General features: G+C 38.8%; 1 protein-coding gene across 1 annotated transcript in view; it reads left to right on the top strand.

The window, feature by feature from the left end:
* Window positions 1–22,200, top strand: part of ADAMTS3 (ADAM metallopeptidase with thrombospondin type 1 motif 3) — a 291,139-nt gene that overhangs the window by 236,156 nt on the left and 32,783 nt on the right. Inside the window, exons 6-11 of the mRNA XM_030877826.3 lie at window positions 15,685–15,768; window positions 17,693–17,849; window positions 18,597–18,702; window positions 19,112–19,255; window positions 19,874–20,006; window positions 21,470–21,583. Of these exons, the coding sequence (XP_030733686.1) occupies window positions 15,685–15,768; window positions 17,693–17,849; window positions 18,597–18,702; window positions 19,112–19,255; window positions 19,874–20,006; window positions 21,470–21,583 (738 nt within the window). The remainder of the gene's footprint in view (window positions 1–15,684; window positions 15,769–17,692; window positions 17,850–18,596; window positions 18,703–19,111; window positions 19,256–19,873; window positions 20,007–21,469; window positions 21,584–22,200) is intronic.

Below are 22,200 nucleotides of genomic sequence, written 5' to 3'. Positions count from 1 at the left end.
CTTTGTATATCCATTGCCAAATAAAACTCTGATGTCTTTCCTTTACTCATTCCTGTGTCTTGTTAGAATACCATTCAAGTCATTGAAGTTGAGAATTCAGTTACTTGTCTGGTTGAATTGAATCAGCTAGCAATCTAGTTTAAGATTCTCCCTAACAGGGTGATAAAGCAGATTCTGCACTTAAGGGTGTGGGTTGTTTTCTTTCAATGTGCCAGATATTCCCTGTCACCAACACTTCGCTGTGGCAGGTATCCTTGTCATTTGCTAAGATCTGTGAAGTGATCTGGGTCTGTTGTGCCCTGCAGAGAATTGAGTCAATGCCTTAATCTCAGGATTAACCAAAAGAAAACAATTCATTTAAAAGGATGGCTCCCAGTATGAAAAAAAAATCTTGTAATTACAAGTACCCACTGATAATTAAAAGAGAATTCAATTTTTTCGTATACTGAAATTGGCCATCTGTGATGGACAATGAACTAGTAATTCACAGATGTGTTTTCTGGACATGGCAAGCTTCCCTACTTAATACTCTTACAAGAAAATTTATACTCCGTGGAAGTACTCTAGTCCTAACAGAGCATTAATGGACTTATTCAACGGTTAGCAAATAAATGTGGTTATTGGTTACTTAGTGATGATTCAGTCTCTACACTGCTTTTAATTTCTTAACTAGTGTTTCTGAAAATGCTGAATGTGAGTGCAAGGCAGATTTATCTGGGAAGTATACATGTTCAGGCAACTTGAGCAAATCATGCAGCAGTTTTCTATTTTGGGTTATTATCTTTAATCCATTTTTTACAATTGAATTCACATCAGTCCTGTAGACATTTATTCACCTAGCATACATACCCTCCCATAGGCCAAGTCCTGTTAGCTTCTAGGGAGGCAAAAATTAATAAAATTTAGCTCCTTTTCACAAGAAGCTAATTCTAGCAGTGAAATAAACAAATCAAGAAATAATAATTAAAAGTGATAGTTTCTTCAGAAGATTCAGCCACGGGCTTCCCTGGTGGCGCAGTGGTTGAGAGTCTGCCTGCCAATGCAGGGGACACGGGTTCGTGCCCCCGTCCGGGAAGATCCCACATGCCGCAGAGCGGCTGGGCCCGTGAGCCATGGCCGCTGAGTCTGCGCATCCGGAGCCTGTGCTCTGCAACGGGAGAGGCCACAACAGTGACAGGCCCGCGTACCAGAAAAAAAAAAAAAAAAAAAAAGATTCAGCCACGAAGTACTGTGTAAACATTAATTGAAAAGAAGGAGATGTGGGTTGGCAAATAATGCCATTGGCAAATGAAATCTTCGTAGAGGATGTGCCACCTGAGTTGGACTTTAAAGACTGAATTGGCATTTCCCAGCTAGAAAAAGAGAAGATGGGTTTTGGAAGATGGGGAACAGATTTTAAAAGGATTCTAAAAGTGGTAGCTCATAATGCCTTTGGAGCCACTGGAGGTGTGTCTTTAGGTGAAATTGAAGAGTATTTAGGGGAGATGGCAGATGAGGCTGGGTAGAGCTTCTGGGGCTACCTTTAGAAAAATGTAGGTGCCATCCCAAGGAGTTTGAATTTCACCTTGCTAATGACGAGAGTTTATGAAAAGGGTTTTAAAGAAGATTAGTCTGTGTTTGAAAAAGAGAATTCTGGATGAATTTGAATGATTTGGAGGAAGAGACTCTGTTAGACACTGTGCTATAAATATAGACACATAGTATCTAAGTGCCAGAATTAGGGGACAAACCATAGTTCATCTGGCTGCAAACTCCATATGGTTTATACCACCCCTCCCTGCCTCAACAAATTGCCTTAATGTCTCCAATGTGGACTGAACACACCAGGTCACAGAGACACTTTGGAGTAATCACACATCAGTTCAGCTGCCCCTTAGATAAACATGTACGCCTTCCCTGGAATATGCTGGACCTGTCATTCTGGAACACAGTCCCTTCAACACAGGTTAAATTAATATGATATCCACACAGTGTTGCTGCTTCAGAGGGCCCTTTGATTTTTTTTCTTTTACATTTATTTATTTTATCCAAAAAATCTTTTACCATCTTTATTGGAGTATAATTGCTTTACAATGGTGTGTTACTTTCTGCTTTATAACAAAGTGAATCAGTTATACATATACATATGTCCCCATATCTCTTCCCGCTTGCGTCTCCCTCCCTCCCACCCTCCCTATCCCACCCCTCTAGGTGGTCACAAACCACCTAGCTGATCTCCCTGTGCTATGCGGCTGCTTCCCACTAGCTATCTATTTTACGTTTGGTAGTGTATATATGTCCATGCCTCTCTCTCGCTTTGTCACAGCTTACCCTTCCCCCTCCGCATATCCTCAAGTACATTCTCTAGTAAGTCTGCATCTTTATTCCCATCTTGCCCCAGGTTCTTCAGAAGTATTTTTTTTTAGATTCCATATATACGTGTTAGCATATGATATTTGTTTTTCTCTTTCTGACTTACTTCACTCTGTATGACAGTCTCTAGGTCCGTCCACCTCATTACAAATAAGTCAGTTTCATTCGTTTTTATGGCTGAGTAATATTCCATTGTATATATATGCCACATCTTCTTTATCCATTCATCTGTTGATGGACACTTAGGTTGCTTCCATGTCCTGGATATTGTAAGTAGAGCTGCAATGAACATTTTGGTACATGACTCTTTTTGAATTATGGTTTTCTCAGGGTATATGCCCAGTAGTGGGATTGCTGGGTCGTATGGTAGTTCTATTTTTAGTTTTTTAAGGAACCTCCATACTGTTCTCCATAGTGGCTGTACCAATTTACATTCCCACCAACAGTGCAAGAGGGTTCCCTTTTCTCCACACCCTCTCCAGCATTTATTGCTTGAAGATTTTTTGATGATGGCCATTCTGACCAGTGTGAGATGATATCTCATATTGTAGTTTTGATTTGCATTTCTCTAATGATTAATGATTTTGAGCATTCTTTCATGTGTCTGTTGGCAATCTATATATCTCTTTGGAGAAATGTCTATTTAGGTCTTCTGCTCACTTTTGGATTGGGTTGTTTGTTTTTTTAATGTTGAGCTGCATGTACTGCTTGTAAATTTTGGAGATTAATCCTTTGTCAGTTGCTTCATTTGCAAATATTTTCTCCCATTCTGAGGGTTGTCTTTTTGTCTTGTTTATGGTTTCCTTTGCTGTGCAAAAGCTTTTAAGTTTCATTAGGTCCCATGTTTTTTTTTTTTTTTCCATTTCTCTAGGAGGTGGGTCAAAAAGGATCTTGCTGTGATTTATGTCATAGAGTGTTCTGCCTAAGTTTTCCTCTAAGAGTTTTATAGTGTCTGGCCTTACATTTAGGACTTTAATCCATTTTGAGTTTATTTTTGTGTATGGTGTTAGGGAGTGTCCTAATTTCATTCTTTTACATGTAGCTGTCCAGTTTTCCCAGCACCACTTATTAAAGAGGCTGTCTTTTCTCCACTGTATATTCTTGCCTCCTTTATCAAAAATAAGGTGACCATATGTGTGTGGGTTTATCTCTGGGCTTCCTGTTCTGTTCCATTGATCTATATTTCTGTTTCTGTGCCGGTGTCATACTGTTTTGATTACTGTAGCTTTCTAGTATAGTGTGAAGTCAGGGAGCGTGATTCCTCCAGCTCCGTTTTTCTTTCTCAAGATTGCTTTGGTTATTCGGGGTCTTTTGTGTTTCCATACAAATTGTGAAATTTTTTGTTCTAGCTCTGTGAAAAATGCCAGTGGTAGTGTGATAGAGATTGCATTGAATCTGTAAATTGCTTTGGGTAGTAGAGTCATTTTCACAATGTTGATTTTTCCAATCCAAGAACATGGTATATCTCTCCATCTATTTGTATCATCTTTAATTTCTTTCACCAGTGTCTTATAATTTTCTGCATACAGGTCTTTTGTCTCCTTAGGTAGGTGTATTCCTAGATATTTTATTCTTTTTGTTGCAATGGTAAATGGGAGTGTTTTCTTAATTTCACATTCATATTTTTCATCATTAGTGTATAGGAATGCTAGAGATTTCTGTGCATTGATTTTGTATCCTGCTACTTTACCAAATTCACTGATTAGCTCTAGTAGGTTTCTGGTAGCATCTTTAGGATTCTCTATGTATAGTATCATGTCATCTGCAAACAGTGATAGGTTCACTTCTTCTTTTCCAATTTGGATTCCTTTTATTTCTCTTTTTTTCTCTGATTGCTGTGGCTAACAATTCCAAAACTATGTTGAATAATAGTGGTGAGAGTGGGCAAACTTGTCTTGTTCCTGATCTTAGTGGAAATGGTTTCAGTTTTTCAGCATTGAGGATTATATTGGCTGTGGGTTTGTCATATGTGGCCTTTATTATTACTGTGTTACTGTCAATTTCCCCTTTTATGCCTGTTAGTATTTGCCTTATGTATTGAGGTGCTCCTATGTTGGGTGCATAAATATTTACAGTTGTTATATCTTCTTCTTGGATCGATCCCTTGATCATTATGTAGTATCCTTCTTTGTCTCTTGTAATACTCTCTGTTTTAAAGTCTATGTTGTCTGATATGAGAATTGCTACTGCAGCTTTCTTTTGATTTCCATTTGCATCGAATATCTTTCTCCATCCCCTCACTTTCAGTCTGTATGTGTCCCTAGGTCTGAAGTGGGTCTCTTATAGACAGCATATATACGGGTGTTGTTTTTGTATCCATTCAGCCAACCTATGTCTTTTGTTCGGAGCATTTAATCCATTTACATTTAAGGTAATTATCAATATGTATGTTCCTATTACCATTTTCTTAATTGTTTTGGGTTTATTATTGTAGGTCTTTTTTTTTTTTTTTTTTTTTTGAGGTATGTGGGCCTCTCACTGCTGTGGCCTCTCCTGCCTCAGAGCACAGGCTCCGGACGCGCAGGCTCAGCGGCCATGGCTCATGGGCCCAGCCGCTCTGCGGCATGTGGGATATTCCCGGACCGGGGCACAAACCCATGTCCCCTGCATTGGCAGGCGGACTCTCAACCACTGCGCCACCAGGGAAGCCCTATTGTAGGTCTTTTCCTTCTCTTGTGTTTCCTGCCTAGAGAAGTTCCTTTAGCATTTTTTGTAAAGCTGGTTTGGTGGTGCTGAATTCTCGTAGCTTTTGCTATTTGTAAAGCTTTTAATTTCTCCGTCAAATCTGAATGAGATCCTTGCTGGGTAGGGTAATCTTGGTTGCACGTTTTTCCCTTTCATAACTTTAAATATGTCCTGCCACTCCCTTCTGGCTTGCAGAGTTTCTGCTAAAAGATCAGCTGTTAACCTTATGGGGATTCCCTTATGTGTTACTTGTTTTTCCCTTGCTGCTTTTAATATTTGTTCTTTGTATATTATTTTTGATAGTTTGATTAATGTGTGTCTTGGCGTGTTTCTCCTTGGATTTATCCTGTATGGGAGACTCTGTGCTTCCTGGACTTGATTAACTATTTCTTTTCCCATATTTGGGAAGTTTTCAACTATAATCTCTTCAGATATTTTCTCAGTCCCTTTCTTTTCCTCTTTTTCTTCTGGGACCCCTATAATTCGAATGTTGGTGTGTTTAATGTTGTCCCAGAGGTCTCTAAGACTGTCGTCAATTCTTTTCATCCTTTTTTCTTTATTTTGCTCTGCAGTAGTTATTTCCACTATTTTATCTTCCAGATCATTTATCTGTTCTTCTGGCTCAGTTATTCTGCTATTGATCCCTTCTAGAGAATTTTTAACTTCATTTATTATGTTGTTCATCACTGTTTGTTTACTCTTTATTTCTTCTAGGTCCTTGTTAAACGTTTCTTGTATTTTCTCCATTCTATTTCCAAGACTTTGGATTATCTTTACTATCATTATTCTGAATTCTTTTTCAGATAGACTGCCTATTTCCTCTTCATTTGTTACGTCTGGTGGGTTTTTACCTTGCTCCTTCATCTGCTGTGTGTTTCTCTATCTTCTCATTTTGCTTAACTTCTGTGTTTGGGGTCTCCTTTTTGCAGGCTGCAGGTTCGTAGTTCCTCTTGTTTTTGGTGTCTGGCCCCAGTGGCTATTGGTTCAGTAGGTTGTGTAGGCTTCTTGGTGGAGGGGACTAGTACCTGTGTTCTGGTGGATGAGGCTGGATCTTGTCTTTCTGGTGGGCAGGTCCATGTCTGGTGGTGTGTGTTTTGGGGTGTCTGTGGCCTTATTATGATTTTAGGCAACCTCTGGTAATGGGTGGGGTTGTGTTCCTGTCTTGCTAGTTGTTTGGCATAGGATGTCCAGCACTGTAGCTTGCTGGTTTGAGTGGAGCCGGGTCTTGGTGTTGAGATGGAGATCTCTGGGAGATTTTCGCCGTTTTATATTATGTGGAGCTGGGTGGTCTCTTGTGGACCAGTGTCCTGAACTTGGCTCTCCCACCTCAGTGGTACAGCCCTGATGCCTCGCTGTAGCAGCAAGAACCTATCCTCCACATGGCTCAGAACAAAAGGGAGGAAAGAAAGAAAGGAAGAAAGGAAGGAAGGAAGAAGGAAGGAAGGAAGGAAGGAAGTTATTAAAATATAAAATAATTACTAAGAAAAAATTTTTTTAGTAAAAAAAAAATGGACAGACAGAACCCTAGGACAAATGGTAAAAGGTAAGCTATACAGGCAAAATCACACACAGAATCATACACATACACACTCACAAAAAGAGAACGAGGAAAAAAAAAAATATATATATATATATATCATTGCTCCCAAAGTCCATCTCCTCTATTTGGGATGATTCGTTGTCTATTCAGGTATTCCACAGATGCAGGGTACATCATGTTGATTGTGGAGATTTAATCCGCTGCTCCTGAGGCTGTTGGGAGAGATTTCCCTTTCTCTTCTTTGTTCGCACAGCTCCTGGGGTTCAGTTTTGGATTTGGACCCGCCTCTGCGTGTAGGTCGCCTGAGGGTGTCTGTACTTCGCTCAGACAGGATGGTGTTAAAGGAGCCGTTGATTCGGGGTCTCTGGCTCACTCAGGCCGGGGGTGGGGGAGGGGTTCGGATGCGGGGCGAGCCTGCGGAGGCAGAGGCCGGCGTGACATTGTACCAGCCTGAGGCGCGCCGTGCGTTCTCCCGGTGAAGTTGTCCCTGGATCATGGGACCCTGGCAGTGGCGGGCTGCACAGGCTCCTGGGAGAGAAGGTGTGGATAGTGACCTGTGCTCGCACACAGGCTTCCTGGTGGCGGCAGCAGCAGCCTTAGCGTCCCATGCCCGTCTGTGGGGTCCAAGCTGATAGCTGCGGCTCGCGCCCTTCTCTGGAGCTCCTTTAAGTGGCGCTCTTAATCCCCTCTCCTCACGCACCAGGATACAATGACGCAAGAAAAAGTCTCTTGCCTCTTCAGCAGCTCCAGACTTTTCCCGGACTCCCTCCCGGCTAGCCGTGGCGCACTAACCCCCTGCAGGCTGTGTCCACGCTGCCAACCCCAGTCCTCTCCCAGTGCTCCGACCGAAGCTCGAGCCTCAGCTCCCAGCTCCGCCCGCCCCGGCAGGTGAGCAGATAAGCCTCTCGGGCTGGTGAGTGACAGTTGGCACGGATCCTCTGTGTGGGAATCTCTCTGCTTTGCCCTCTGCACCCCTGTTGCTGCGCTCTCTTTCGCGGCTCTGAAGCTTCCCCCCTCCGCCACCTGCAGTCTCCGCCCGCGAAGGGGCTTCCTAGTGTGTGGAAACCTTTCCTCTTTCACAGCTCCCTCCCGCTGGTGCAGGTCCTGTCCCTGTCCTTTTGTCTCTGCTTTTTTTTTTTGTTTTGCCCTACCCAGGTACGTGGGGAGTTTCTTGCCTTTTGGGAGGTCTGTCTTCTGCCAGTGTTCAGTAGGTGTTCTGTAGGAGTTGTTCCACATGTAGATGTATTTCTTATGTATTTGCGGGGACGAAGGTGATCTCTTCGTCTTACTCTTCCGCCATCTTGAGGCTCTCCAGTCCCTTTGATTTTAACTGAAAAATCAATAAAAACTTTTTTCTCCTGGTTTATTCCAACCTTTATTTTTCCGAGGGTCCTAAAACACAGAAAAACTTTTTAGCTTACTAAGAGAATCGTCTTTCTCATTCTTGAAGAAAGAAGTCAGTTCTACCTGAGCTTTTGGTATGTTTCCACTGTTCCAAAGGCTGGAAGAGTTTGTAAGATCTTATAGCTGAATTGCCTCTTGCTCCTCCCAAAGCTCCTTTGATGTTTAAGGGAAGTAAAAGGCAAAATTAACATAAAAGGAGAGACTCACGCTTCGGGAAAACAACCATCTGACCCTGATAATCTGGAGAACTACCTAAATGGGCCCAAATTACCCAAATGAAAACATTTGCAAAAGTTTTAAGAGGTTGTCGTAGCAGTCCAACTGAGTAGGGCACATACTGAGCTGCCAGATGTGGAGGTGGAAGGAAGAGACAAGCGTGAGGGATGCCCACAGGACTTGGTGACAGATTGCCTACTTGAAGAAGAAGAAGGAATCAAGATGGTTTCATCTTTAAGTGTGATAGAATATTGAGAGAAGAACAGGTTTTCTGGAGAGGGTGAGTATACTTTGTGATATATAGGTATACTTCCAAATAGATAGATCTGTTACTAGAGTTGAACAGATGGCTGTGAAGCATGAGGGAGGTGAATCAGTATGAGATATGTGGAATTCATCAGGCTATAGATACTGGTTGAAGAAACAGCAGTGGATGAAATGTTGCTGCGAAAGTATGCGAGAAGAGGATTGAAAACAAAACATTGAGACGCTGACGTGTGTGGGGTAGGCAGCAAAAAAGGAGCTAATATTGCTAAAGAAATTGAATAGTATCGTTGATGAACATAGTTGTAAACAGTACTAAATGCTACAAAATATTGTAGGTGACTTATTTTTTCATGATGAAGGAAAATTGAGAATGTTAGTAAAAGAGGAAAAGGAACCCCAAGAAGGGGAGCGATTGAATATGGGAAATGGAGTCGATTTTTTGGAGCACATGTCTTTAAGGAAGTGAGAAAGAGCCTAAAAAAAAAGAGAGTTAGCACATCCTCTCTGACAGAACGAAAAAGACAGGCAAGGTGGTTGTGAACAGGAATAGGCACTGGCATCACACAGACTTATTGGAATTTTGGCTGTGCTAATCATTTGGGGGAAAAACTGTATAACTTCTCTGGGTCTCAGTCTCTTTTTAAAATGATGAAGATGTCTCCTTTGTAGGGTCTGAGCTTTCATGATAATACAGGTTGAGCTTTTGTACCAGCTCTTCCCTTTGCCTGGATCGCTTGTTCCCCAGAGACACACATGCCCATTTCCTTCTTGTCCACATGTGTCTCCTGGCTGTGACCCACCCCCAACCCCCAGTCTCAGGTAGCTTCTTCCTCTCCCTCTCATCCTCTATCTCATCACTCAAACGTATTTTTTTCATAGCACCCATTCCCATCAGAAATGACCTTATCTGCATGTCTTTGTGTGTTTATTTATTTTTTCCATGCTTAGAGTTTATTTTACCTATTAGAATATATTCATGATAAGAACAGAGATTCAAACTCATTTACTATTCAGTTCCCCACCTCTAGGAGCATTAGGCACAATTCAGTTCAGTAAATATTAGATAAGGCTATTCATAAAAAGTAGTTATTAGGGGAAGGATAAATTAGGAGTTTGAAATTAACACACTATTATATATAAAATAGATAACCAACAAGGAGCTACTATATAGCACAGAGAACTATATTCAATATCGTGTAATAACCCATAATGGAAAAGAATCTGAAGAAAGAGTATAACTGAGTCACTTTGCTGTACACCTGAAACTAACAAAACATTGTAAATCAAGTATATTTCAATTTTTTAAAAGTTTTTATTATTAGTCTGGAATTGGAGGTGAGGGAAGAGGAGTTGACAGGTTAGGAGACAGCTATCTCCTCTGAGTAAAAAGAACATAGAGGATAGGACTGCAGATCCAAGCAGGATGTGTTTGGAAATTTTAGTTCTACAAGGGGTGGTTGTGGATAGAGTTATATAGTTTCCAAGTCCATTACAGGATTCTTTTATGTCCAGCCAAAATCACCCAGGCTATCTTGTCATTACTTCTTTGCCTTTAGTTAACCAAAATCTCTTTAAAAAAATTATACATGCATACCATTTATTTGCTTCTGTGTGAATAATATTACTAATGATGGCTAACAATTTTCATTTTTATATTTGAAAGGCCCAGGCACCATTAACCACTGTACATATATGAGCTCATTTATTCCTCTCAGCAATCCTATAAGGACAGTAGTATAATTATCCCATTTTGCAGATGAGAAAACTGAGGCACAGAGACAAATAATATGCCCAAGGTCACATAGCTAAGAGCAGACCCAAGCAGTTTGGCTGTGAAGCCCATGCCCTTAACCACTGATCTATACTGCCTCTCAAGACCTCACCCACCCATCTGAAAGAAAAATTAATGTTGCTTTGTTGAAGCCAGACAAAGCTGTTTATCAGCTAGTCAGACAAAGCAGGTCAGATTGTCCTGCCAGGGAAATGTCCTAGGAAAAATTGTCCTGTCAGGGAACAAACCTGGAAGGAATTTTCCTTTCAAGGAAAGGAATACTTGATCAATCAAATCAAGTATTCCTAAAATCATTACCTTTTCTCCCCGCCTCACTTTGGCAACCCCTTGCAATTTAAGGTCATCTGAAAATTAAATTAATGTTCTGTTTACTCCTTTTTTCAGGTAATTTAATAAATACTCTGGGCTCAACCCTGAACACCTCATAGAAAATTTACCCATGCTCCACAGATTGGCCGACATGGTGAAAGGATATTCAGTTTTGCATAGATAAACTTTGATTTGCATTATATAGTGTCTAATATATGAATTCTTAGAATGTTTATGATTAACGCTTTGCTTACAACCCAAAACACTGGTTATAAATTTCAGCCCTATCTTTTCTTATTCGGTTTTTCCAGTGATCTGCTCTAGCTCCTCTTTATTTTTTCCCAGTGTGTTTTTAGATTATTATTGACCATCAAGAAATCCTTATTTGGAGTAAGTAGAGTCTAATTCCTCATTTTCTTAAAATTTACACGAAGGAAAATTATGAAAAGGAAGTGAAGTTTTTAAGTTATCTTTATCAGTATGCTTCCACATCAGTTTCTTAAACTCAGGGGTAATGAATCACTCTTGATTATTCTAAAATTAGATCTGTTTTGCATAGTGACAGTGCTGTGGTCTGCAGGTGTGTGGAAGTGTAGCAAGTTGGTAAAAACTACTGACTGTGGAGCCAGACTGCCTAGGTGTTAATCCTTTGCTCTGTGTGCTAACTGTGTGACCTTAGGTAAGGTACTTAACTTCTCTGAGCCCCAATTTCATTAGATGTAAAATGGAGATAATAATATCTTTAATGTTGTCGCAAGGATTACTTGAATTAATATAGGTAAAGTATTCAGAACAGTGTCTGGAACCTGGAAAGATCTGTGTAATGCTGTTTTCTTTGTTCTTGATTCTGCTGTAACTTAGGAAAAAGTTGCTTTCCTTGTTACTAAGTATTGTAAAAATGCTTTCTTAACAAATATTATTTTCATTCATCTTGACAGATTCAAAAGATTAATTCAGTATGATATGCTTTTAGTTCTTTCTGTATATCATTTATTGATTGTTAAAATTCATGATTAATTTAGAGCCAGATCATAAGCTTCTTTATGCCTCTTATGTAATGTCTTGATCAGATGACACTGAAAAACAATCTAAATAAAGATGTCTTCAATATTTTTCTTTGTTTTTAAGAGTCCAGTGACTCAGTGTTTCCCTTGGGTAGAATATTTTTAAATTCCTGTTTAATTTTAAAGAAGTTATTTTATTTATGTGTAAATATCCAAAAAGGCAGACATACCAACTGGTAGGTAAGTACATTCAGGTGTGTAAAGCAGCTGCTCCTTCACCCTTCTCTAAAGTGTGCATACTGCCATCTGCTGGAAAGAACTTTTGTACAGCATTTGGAGAGTATTTTTGAAAAAAATTGTTGAACAGTTTTTCCTATAAATTTTTTCGATAATTTAAACTGTATCTTTAATTCTATTGGGAGTAAGTCAATTTACAGTATAAGAGTTTTTGAATCCTTTTCAATGAAAACCAAGATTGGGGCAGTTGTGTTTTTTTGTTTGCCTAATTTTTTGTTTGTTTTTTCAGATAGATTGGAAAATACATTGACAAACCTTTAAAACTTTTTATATAGATAAGTAGAAGTGTTCTAATGTGTTTTGTATTTTTCTGAGGGCAGTTGTGTGGCATTTTGTTTGATTTGAATAGCAGCAGTGTGAAGCAGGCAGAGCAAGTACGATTATAATTTGCCAGTGAGAAAACAGAGGCTCAGAGAGGTTAAGTGACCAACCCAAGGTCACTCAGTTTATCGGTGGAATAGTTGGGACCAGAATCCAGGTCTTTGAATATATTTAATCCTGAGGTGCTGATTATTTCTCCAACTCTCATCATATCCTGCGTGTCTCAGAGCATAAAAACACTGCATCCTGTTATCGATAAGGTCCAGCAAGATGACAAGCAGCCAATTTATTATGTACATTTTAAAAGTGAATAATGTACAGGAAGCAACTTTTTTAAACCTTGAAAAGCAAAATAATAAATGATATCCCGTGCCTTGCACAATACAGACACCTATTTGTTGATTTACCACAGTGGAAGAATACTTTCTCCTACATACAAATATTATTGCCTTCTGGTTGATTATTTCCACCCCCAGTAATTTAGTTGTACTCTGAGACAGTTTCGCAAATAGGTGCCAGCTCAGAACATTCCATAACTGATTTTGGTTTCTCCTGGAGTGCTCTGTTATCTAAGTAGCCTGGCATAGTAGGGATTTTTGTTAAATAGTACTTTTCTTTTGGTGAATGGTAAATTTGACTTTTTAAAAAGTGTCTTTTTATTTCATCATTTTATAACGTAATATTGCCATTGAGAGCATGAATTTTGTGCATGATACTTTCTTGGCACTGTACTGATTTTAAAATTTACCAAATAAAAATGAATGTACCAATTTGGGGTGATTATATGTACATTATACTAGCTCAGATATCACAAGCTACTTATTACGATTGCCAGCTCTCATTTTATGATTCTAATAGTTTTCTGATATAGTTGTCTCCCACAACATTTAAAAGTGTTGCTGTCACTGCCATATTGCCATGGCTGTAAGGGCCTTCCTTCCCTCCGTCACCTCTCCTCAAGAAATTAATTCACTTCTTTTTATCTATTTTTCTTTAGTTTAAAATTTTATTGTTCCCCTATTTTGTGCCCTTACTAACATTGATTTGAACATTTTTTTAATATTAAATGCACTTACGTTTCAGTTACATTATGTACATGTTAAAAATTTGTGTGTGAAGCCATGTTGCTAATTCAGAACAGCTGCCTTACGAGAAGTCTCTTGGAATGTCCATGAGTCTCTCTGGATGATTGTATTAGTGACAGACCCAGCTTTGGACTTTTACTTGTATTGGGACTATGATGCTAGAAATTTCTTATCAGATAATTAATCCAAAAGAAGAGGGGGATTAAATCTTCAATTAGGCAGTATGAGGCATGGAGTAAGATAAGAGAATCTGTCCATGGCCAAAAGGATCATAAGAAATCATAGTTTTTGGCCAGCATTCAATTTTCCTTATAATGACCTGAAATCTTCCCCTTTAATAGTGTGAACCTATGGTTTTTAGTTTTATTTGCTGTAGATATGCAGAATAAATTGAACCCCTTTTCCACATGGTGGCTATTAAGTTTTATTTTCTACTTCCCACACTCTAATGTGCTCTAATGTCCTTCTGTCCTTCTCATAAAATTTTTGAGCCATTGTGTGCATGAATTAAACCTTTTAATTCTTACCCCAACTCCATGAGGTAGTATTCTTATTATGTGCATTTGATTGAGGTTCAGAAAGATGAAGACCACACAGGCAATGAAGGTCTTGAACCAAGACATCAGCTGAGACTACTAGTGGCTTGTGTCAGGCTTTAGCCACTGTATCCTCCCACCATTTTTTATGTGACACATTTTCTAGGCTCCTTGCTCTTTGCTTAGAGAGGAGTCTGGATACATTCCTGTTTGTATACATCTCGTTTGTAAGACAGAACAGGCAAAATGAACTCAATACTTCAGGTGTACAGTGGCCTATAGTGGGACAGCTTGGGCATGAGCTACCAGCCTGCACACCTGTGCAATGCAAGAGAGAATTGCAGATTTTTTTTCACCCCTTAGCTTATCTTGAATAGGTATTAAATTGGGTCTCACCATTATATGGGTGTGTGTGAGTTTGTAAATGTATAAATGTATAAATAAATGTATTTTTCCACTTTAAAAGGAGCCTAAGTCTTTTCTTGTTAAACTACACTTTGTCATCTTTAGTACATACTAGCTTCCCTAGATCTTTTACCTCCATCTTAGCTGTGCTTCCCTTTTTAGTTCCATCTAAAAATTCAGTATGTATATGTTTAATCTACATTTAAGACCTTGATATTTTAAGGTGTTCTGTGTAGTCCCATTAGATTCCTGAAACATTTCATTTGAGATTTCTTGGCCTGTTTCTTGGTCAGTGTGGCAAGAAATTCATGAATTTCTTTTCTTAGAGCATTCTGTTGTCCTTGAGTTGTATTTCTTTTTAAGGTCTGTCTTTCCTCTGTAGGCTTTAAATTTGCTGTGCCTTCTGTCCAAACCTCCTGGATCTTAAGTTGAATTGAGGTTGGTTTTCCATCTCTCTTTTAGTTATTGTCACAAATGTTGGTTCCCTGTTCCTGAGAACAGCTAAGAACTTTGAAATGTAGCCAGCTAACTCCACCTTTCCCATTTCTGCTAGCATTTGCCATCTTACTAAGCAATCTTTATTCACACCAATTTTGCACTAGTATAACCAGAAGATATGTCTACTTTAAACTGCCAATAATTTACTGAGTGTTTTTGCATGTTAGCTAATCTCTACGGTCTTCATCTTCCTCATCTATATAAATCTGTGTTGGACTATGGCCTCTGAGGTTGCTTAAGTTCTAATATCTGTGATGTTAAAGTATACCAAATTACCTGTAGAAATTTTAATTCAACATTAAAAATTAAATAAAAAGCAGTGACTCAACTTTGCCTTTCTGAGCTATACCCAAGACTGGTATTATATGTACTTGTACAGTCATCTTAGTAATGCAGATATGGAAGGATTTCTTTACTGTAGGACTTCTAAATAATCGTTGCCTCAGCTGCCCCACTCCTGGGGTGGAGGCGTTGGGAGGGCCACCCAGTTACTGGCCCACAGATGGACCACCACAGCTCCTGCACACGGGCTTCCCCAACCAGACGTAGCACCCCTGATGGCAACAGGGGCACCTGGAGGACATGCTTGCTCTTTTCCTCCACATGGTTGCAGCCACTCACAGCTGGCAGATGCTTCACCAGAGTCACCGTCTTGTGATGGATGTTATGTGTGGATCATAGCACACATGGACTTTTAACACTACAGTAGTTTAATGAAGCCCTTTTAAAGCATATTCTCTATGTTCATGGTACTGTGGGGTTTACAAAATAAATAATTCACATAGCCAAGAATTATTCCATAGTTAAAAGTAAATGATTTCATTTCAGACATCAGTTTCAACTAAACTAAAAAAAAAAAAAAGGGACTTGACTTCTATATTTGGGATTACACAACCATTACATACCCTAAATGTGCATCTCATGAAATCCTTTGTGTTGCCTTTCTTCAGGTAATTATCTACTTTGCTTCTAGGTGAATGAAATTTACCACGATGAGTCCCTGGGAGTGCATATAAATGTGGTTCTGGTGCGCATGATAATGCTGGGCTATGCAAAGGTAAAATGTCTTACTATATGTCAACTGTGAACATCAAGGACTGGATTAGCAAACAGATTAGATTGCTGAAGCCATAACTAACATTCAACGTAGACATGTCTCATGTAGACCCCTGTTGCTCTGAACTGAGAGGAGAAAACTGCCCCAATGAATGGAGATCTCTAAATTTGAGTAGATAATGAATGATTTTTGTGCTGGTGCTATTTGCTGTGTTTACCTCTATTTTATGGAGTTGGAGATAATTATCCTGATTTTGGCATAACTGTATGAATGAAAATGAATGGATACCATTATAAAAAAAAAAAGAATTTCCTTAATCTATCATCGTCATCAAATTTATGGTTCATTTATTATTCCAAAACATCTATACTGAGTGCCTACTATGTGTCAGATGCTTTCTAGGTGCTTCAAATATATCTGTGAAGCAAAATAACAAAGATCCTTACCCTCTCATGATTTCTTGAAAACAATATGTGAAATATGAGTCTTTTCGATTAAGAAAAGTAAAGCACACGGTGAATATTTTTTTTATTTAAAAGGACATTAATCTTTTTGAAAGCAAAATGTTGGGTCAAAATACATACAATAGGCGTTTTTATGTAATGTAACTTTAGCTGGCTTTAAAATGACACTAGATGTGTCCCTGTCCTTGGAAATAATGGAATGGAGGAAGTGGTCTCTCCCTTTGAGGAGAAAACATAGGGGAAGTGACTAACTTGGCAGCTTTCTTGATGTTTAAAATTACATGTTCCCCCTCCCATAATTAATCCTCCTGATTATGGAATACTAATGAAATTATGCATTTAGCAAACAGGAAAAAAAATCCATGTGTTTGCATTTTATTATGTATGAAAACTTATCATTTCTGGTGAGAGGGTGTCATTGATCTTTAGTTTATCCCACAAACCTGACCTACTTTGTGTCTCCAACACAATGCAAGTCAGATCCAGATGGAGATGTTAACAGCCTTCAGTTGGTTATTAAATCATTTGTTAGGAGAAGTATGTGTTCAACTATAATAAACCAAACATTTTTCTTAAGAATGTAAACACTGATAAAAACATTTGCTGAAATGTAACAAAGCTCTCAGCCGGTCAGCCAAGTAGGGACTAATTTTGGGTTCCAAGTTCAATTTCTCATTCCATCAGAACTTCTCGGGGAAGTATGGCTCCTGGGTTCTTGAAGGATGGGGCCTTTCCCTCTGAACTTTTAACTCCTGACAATAATGTGATAGTAGAAGCATTCCAAGGAACGTCAATCCATCTCTTGGAATTGCAGGATATGAGTACACCCCTCTTCATTGCTGTGAGGTTAAAAAAAAGGGTAGGGTTTTTTTTCAGTGTGAGGTTTATATAATTTGACTGTTTCTCAAATCGAAGATTCCACCGCTTTGCCAGCTCATTGAAGAACTTATATCCTACCCATATGTTGATTAATTTTGGATCCCCCCACCCAAAAAAAAAATTGAAACTGAAGATCTTTCACTTTACCATCTCTGGGAAAAAAAGTTTCACGCCCAAATCTTTCCATGTATCCTCTATTTTTGTTCTTAATATTTATGAAACTAAAAATCTAAGCTAAATCAGGAATTCTTACTAGAATTTTTACCCAGTTGATTAATACTGAGTTGCTTCACAAAAGCAAAACGATCTCAGCGTCACGTATTTCCATTAATGGTGTCAGCCACCTTTCACACAGGTAATATCGATCATAAAGGTATCCCTCATGGGCATGTAGAATTTCCAAATGAGAGTATTTGGAAATATTTATTTCCAAATAAGTATTTGTTTCCAAGTAAGCCCCCGATAATATTATTGTACATTATTTAATTACTGTAATCTCAAATGTTAATTTCAGAGAAAGTTATTAAAGGAAGCCTTTGGGAAAATGCTGTGTATGTCTTTAACATATTGTTTCCTCCTAGTCCATCAGCCTCATAGAAAGGGGAAACCCATCCAGGAGCTTGGAGAACGTGTGTCGCTGGGCTTGCCAACAACAAAAATCTGATCCCAATCATTCTGAACACCATGATCATGCAATTTTCTTAACCAGGCAAGACTTCGGACCTGCTGGAATGCAAGGTATTTCCATTAATATGTAGAAGAAAAACTTAAGGGCATGACTTTTCAAAAGTAATCCTAAATCAGGGAGTCTGTTCAAATGTTCGGATCTCCACCATCACTTTCCTCCATGCATCAGCCAAGCATACACTTTCTTTCTGTTGCTTCCAGTGACTTCTGTGGAATTTGCAATGCTAAATGCCACCTAAATACTATGATAAATTACACTCTCCTTTACAATAATGAGTGTGCATCTGGGGTACAGAGGGGATGCTGTAAAATGTGGTGTGATTTCCACTAACTGTTGGGAATGGGAAGGGAGATGCCATGGGAAATGTCTGCTGCCAGAGAGCTTTCTTCCAAAGTCAGCTTACATTTATCGAATACATTCTGATGTAGACTTCGGAAAAAATTAGACTGACCGTTTTCTTTTCAACGTTGGTGGAATTTCTGGCTCCCTTCATCAGTACCGTGATATGAAGGACCATTCACTACAGCAGAAAGACAGAGCTTGGTTGGTGGGCAGAACAGAATGGTAACCCCAGGCAGTTCCTTCCCTTAAGAGAGGAGAAAATGCAGACCCAGTGAATCTTTTTAGAGCCCATTACCTGTGGCTTTCCCAAGAGAATGTGGTGCAATGCTAGCAGAGAAATAATACTGCCTCTGTTTCCTGAAAAGCTTTTTTTTCCCCCTAGGCAAAGGTCCAGTAGTAATTCTTAATGGGTTTTCTCATAAAATGAAAATGAAAGTAATTGTTATTCTCTACAGGATATGCTCCAGTCACAGGCATGTGTCATCCAGTGAGAAGTTGTACCCTGAATCATGAGGATGGTTTTTCATCTGCTTTTGTAGTAGCCCATGAAACTGGCCATGTGTAAGTCACTGCTGACAGCTATAAAGCGAAAAAAAAAAAAAGAAAAAAACAAGGTCTTTTCTGTCTGCTTCTCTCAGTATTGTTCATACTTTGGGCAGAGTGCATGCCAGCATGCAACTCTCATCCCTTGCCAAGTTTGAGGGGCTGAAAACAGTGAAGAGGTCATGCACTGAAACTAAATGAGTGACTCTGGCTTGCAGAGACACTCCTGGGCTTTTCATAGCTATAGACTAAAAAAGGCATTTGTGTCAGATTGCTCTCAGTTTCACAGTGTCTGTGACTTCTCCACAAAAGCCATATTAACTTAAAAAACACCTATTTTCCTGTACTTATTTTCAAAACAGAAATTATGCCAAAGCCATGGCCCCTATGATGACTCTTACCAGTAAGGTCTCGCTTTGTGTTCTAGGCTGGGAATGGAGCATGATGGACAAGGCAACAGGTGCGGTGATGAGACTGCCATGGGAAGTGTCATGGCTCCTTTGGTGCAAGCAGCGTTTCATCGTTACCACTGGTCCCGCTGCAGCGGCCAAGAACTGAAAAGATACATTCAGTATGTCTCCTTCTGCGTGTCATGAGAATGTTATAGTAGAAATACAGACGTGAAACTGACTCTTAGGACCTTGATCAGAACCAAACTCCCAGGGAACGAAAACTTTTGTTCATGACAAACATTTTCTTCTGACTCAGCTTTTGGCACAGTTCCACAATGTAATTGCAATATTTTAAGCCATGAGCCTAGAATTTAAGTGAATTTTTTTACTGTGGTTTCCTTTTAGTAAATTCTTTATGGAATCTTTGACTAATGGTCAAAGTTGATTTGAGGAGGGGATGGTCATGCGATGCCTGCATAGGGTACCACCTATACTCTGTAACATAGGGGTCAGGATCTGCCCTGCCACACCATGGGCGGGTTCAGCTAGGGACACGAACAAGGTTGTCATGGTTCTACTGTGTTCCTAAGTATGGTTGGCTTATTTTCCTGGGATGAATAAAGATGAATGGTCTTTTTCTAAATGGGGCTGAAACTAAAAACCTTAAAAGGTATGCTTTTGTAACCTTGCTTTATGATCTGATGAAATTCCCGAGTATGTAACCTAAGAATACTTTTTCATTGGAACGTGATAAAAAAATGAACATTTAACTACATGCAGTATTTTCCTTCCTACAGTTCCTATGACTGTCTCCTTGATGACCCTTTTGAACATGACTGGCCCAAACTCCCAGAACTTCCTGGAATCAATTATTCTATGGATGAGCAATGTCGTTTTGACTTTGGTGTTGGTTATAAAATGTGCACTGCGGTATGTTACAGTCAATTTAGATTTTGCATATTGAAACCTACTTGCTTAGCTCCTGTTTGGTGACATTTACAGACTCACTGGTGCAAGAATATGAACCAACAATTTTGTGTTTGCTATGTCAGTACATGCTAAAGCTAAATGCTTTAAATATGCTATCTTATTTAATCCTTGTGACAGGCTAGAAGGGAGTTGGTATACTTTTATTTTACAGATGAACAAGCCAAGACTTACAGAGATTAAGCAACTTGCTTAAGTCACACGTCTGGTAAATAGGGCTTTTTATATGTTGGAGAAAGCTTTATTTGTTAAAGCAAGAAAAAAAAGTATTTCATCAAAAGAAGTTGATCTGCTGTTTGAATTCCTCCATATGCAGATATATACAGATATTTGGTTTGTTTGTAAGGTATACACGGTCAGCTCCTAATGACCTGCGATAATGTTCTGACCTGAGAATTCTAAAGCTTTGGCTCACTAGTGTAGAAAATTACAGTTTCTGCATTAGGTAATAGGAATTAGAACAAAAAACCCAGATCCAAAATGAGTACTAATTAAAAAAAAAAAAGCTATGACCATGAGTCTGTATCTGGATAATTAGTGGTGTAGGCAATGAAGATGTGGGTAAACTGCTGTTTGATATATATACATATATATTTTTAAATTTATCTAAAGAATGATAAGATATTTACTGTTAGAGAGCGGATGAGGAAACAGTAACACAAATATGTGTGCTTAACATTTGGATATTATAATGTAGTGTTTTAGGAAAATGAAAGACATCCTTAAGAGTGAGAAGACTAAGATTCTGGTCTATCTCTGTTACTGTCTTATTGTATCCATAACTATAGTCTTACCTTATAACCCGTATTTCTCAGCCACAGATTGTTATGAAGATCAAATATATGGAAAGTACTTTATAAACTATATGAATGTATTGTATATTTTGTTATACCTGGAATACATTATCCTACACAGAAAGTTTGACAAATATTTTCTGCTTTTAGTTGGCTGATTATGATGGGCATTTTTATTATTTATTTCTGACTGGTTCATCCATTCAGGGTTAAAAAGAAGCCATTCTGATGGCTTGAGAGCTGCAAAACCACTATAATGTTTTCATATTTAAAATGTTCATAATAATTACTCATTCTTTTAAAAATCCCAATATTGTCTATTTGAAAACCATAAGACAGAACTGGCATAAAGAATAGAAAAGTCAACAGAAGAATCCCAGACAAATCATTGTTTATCAGTGTTATTTTACAAAAGTGGAATGAAAGTATTCTTTACTTGGAATTCTTAGACAGTGTTTGTTTGTTTGTTTTCTTAACATGCCACAAGTTTGACTATTAACTTGAAATTAAAATATGCAAAAAACATGACATGAAGAAACTGTGTAGAAGGTGTTGTTGGTACAAGTCATTCCATCTCTATGTCGCTGACAGTTTGGTTTTTTTCTCTTCTAGTTCCGAACCTTTGACCCATGTAAACAGCTTTGGTGTAGCCATCCTGATAATCCCTACTTTTGTAAGACTAAAAAAGGACCCCCACTTGATGGGACCGAATGTGCTGCTGGAAAAGTGAGTATAATCTATTTATACAATAAAGATTTAAGATATGTTGCATAATAATCATCTTTAAATAACATGTATCATCATTTTTAAGAAAACCATAGTACATAAAGTTTCATTGTGGGAATGCATGAACACTGTGTACAAGTTTCCTATAGCTGCTATGACAAATTACCCCAGACTTAGTGGCTTAAATTAACAGAAAACTACTCTCTCAGTTCTGGAGGCTGGAAGAACAAAATCAGTTTTCACTGAGCTGAAATCAATGTGTGGGCAGAATGATACTCTCTCCAGAAGCGCTAGTGGAGAATCTGTCCTTAGCTCTTCCAGCTTCTGGCGATTGACTGAATTCCTTGACTTGTGGCTGCACCGTTCCAGTCTCTGCTTTTGTGGCCACATTGCCCCCTTCTCTTCTGTGTATAAATTTCCCTCTGTCCCTCTCTTATAAGGATACATGTGATGGCATTTAGGGTCCACCTGGATAATCCGGGATAATCTCCCCATCTAAAAATTCTTACTTAATTACATCTGCAAAAACTCTTTTCCAAATAAGGTAACATTTACAGCTTTTAAGGATTAGGACCTGACATCTTCGAGGCCACTATACAGCGCCCTGCTGATAGAAT

Source organism: Globicephala melas, chromosome 5, assembly GCF_963455315.2.
Source record: "Globicephala melas chromosome 5, mGloMel1.2, whole genome shotgun sequence".
Classification (NCBI taxonomy): domain Eukaryota; kingdom Metazoa; phylum Chordata; class Mammalia; order Artiodactyla; family Delphinidae; genus Globicephala; species Globicephala melas.
The sequence above is the reverse complement of the archived record's forward strand: the minus strand, read 5'-3'. Positions and strand labels throughout refer to the sequence as shown.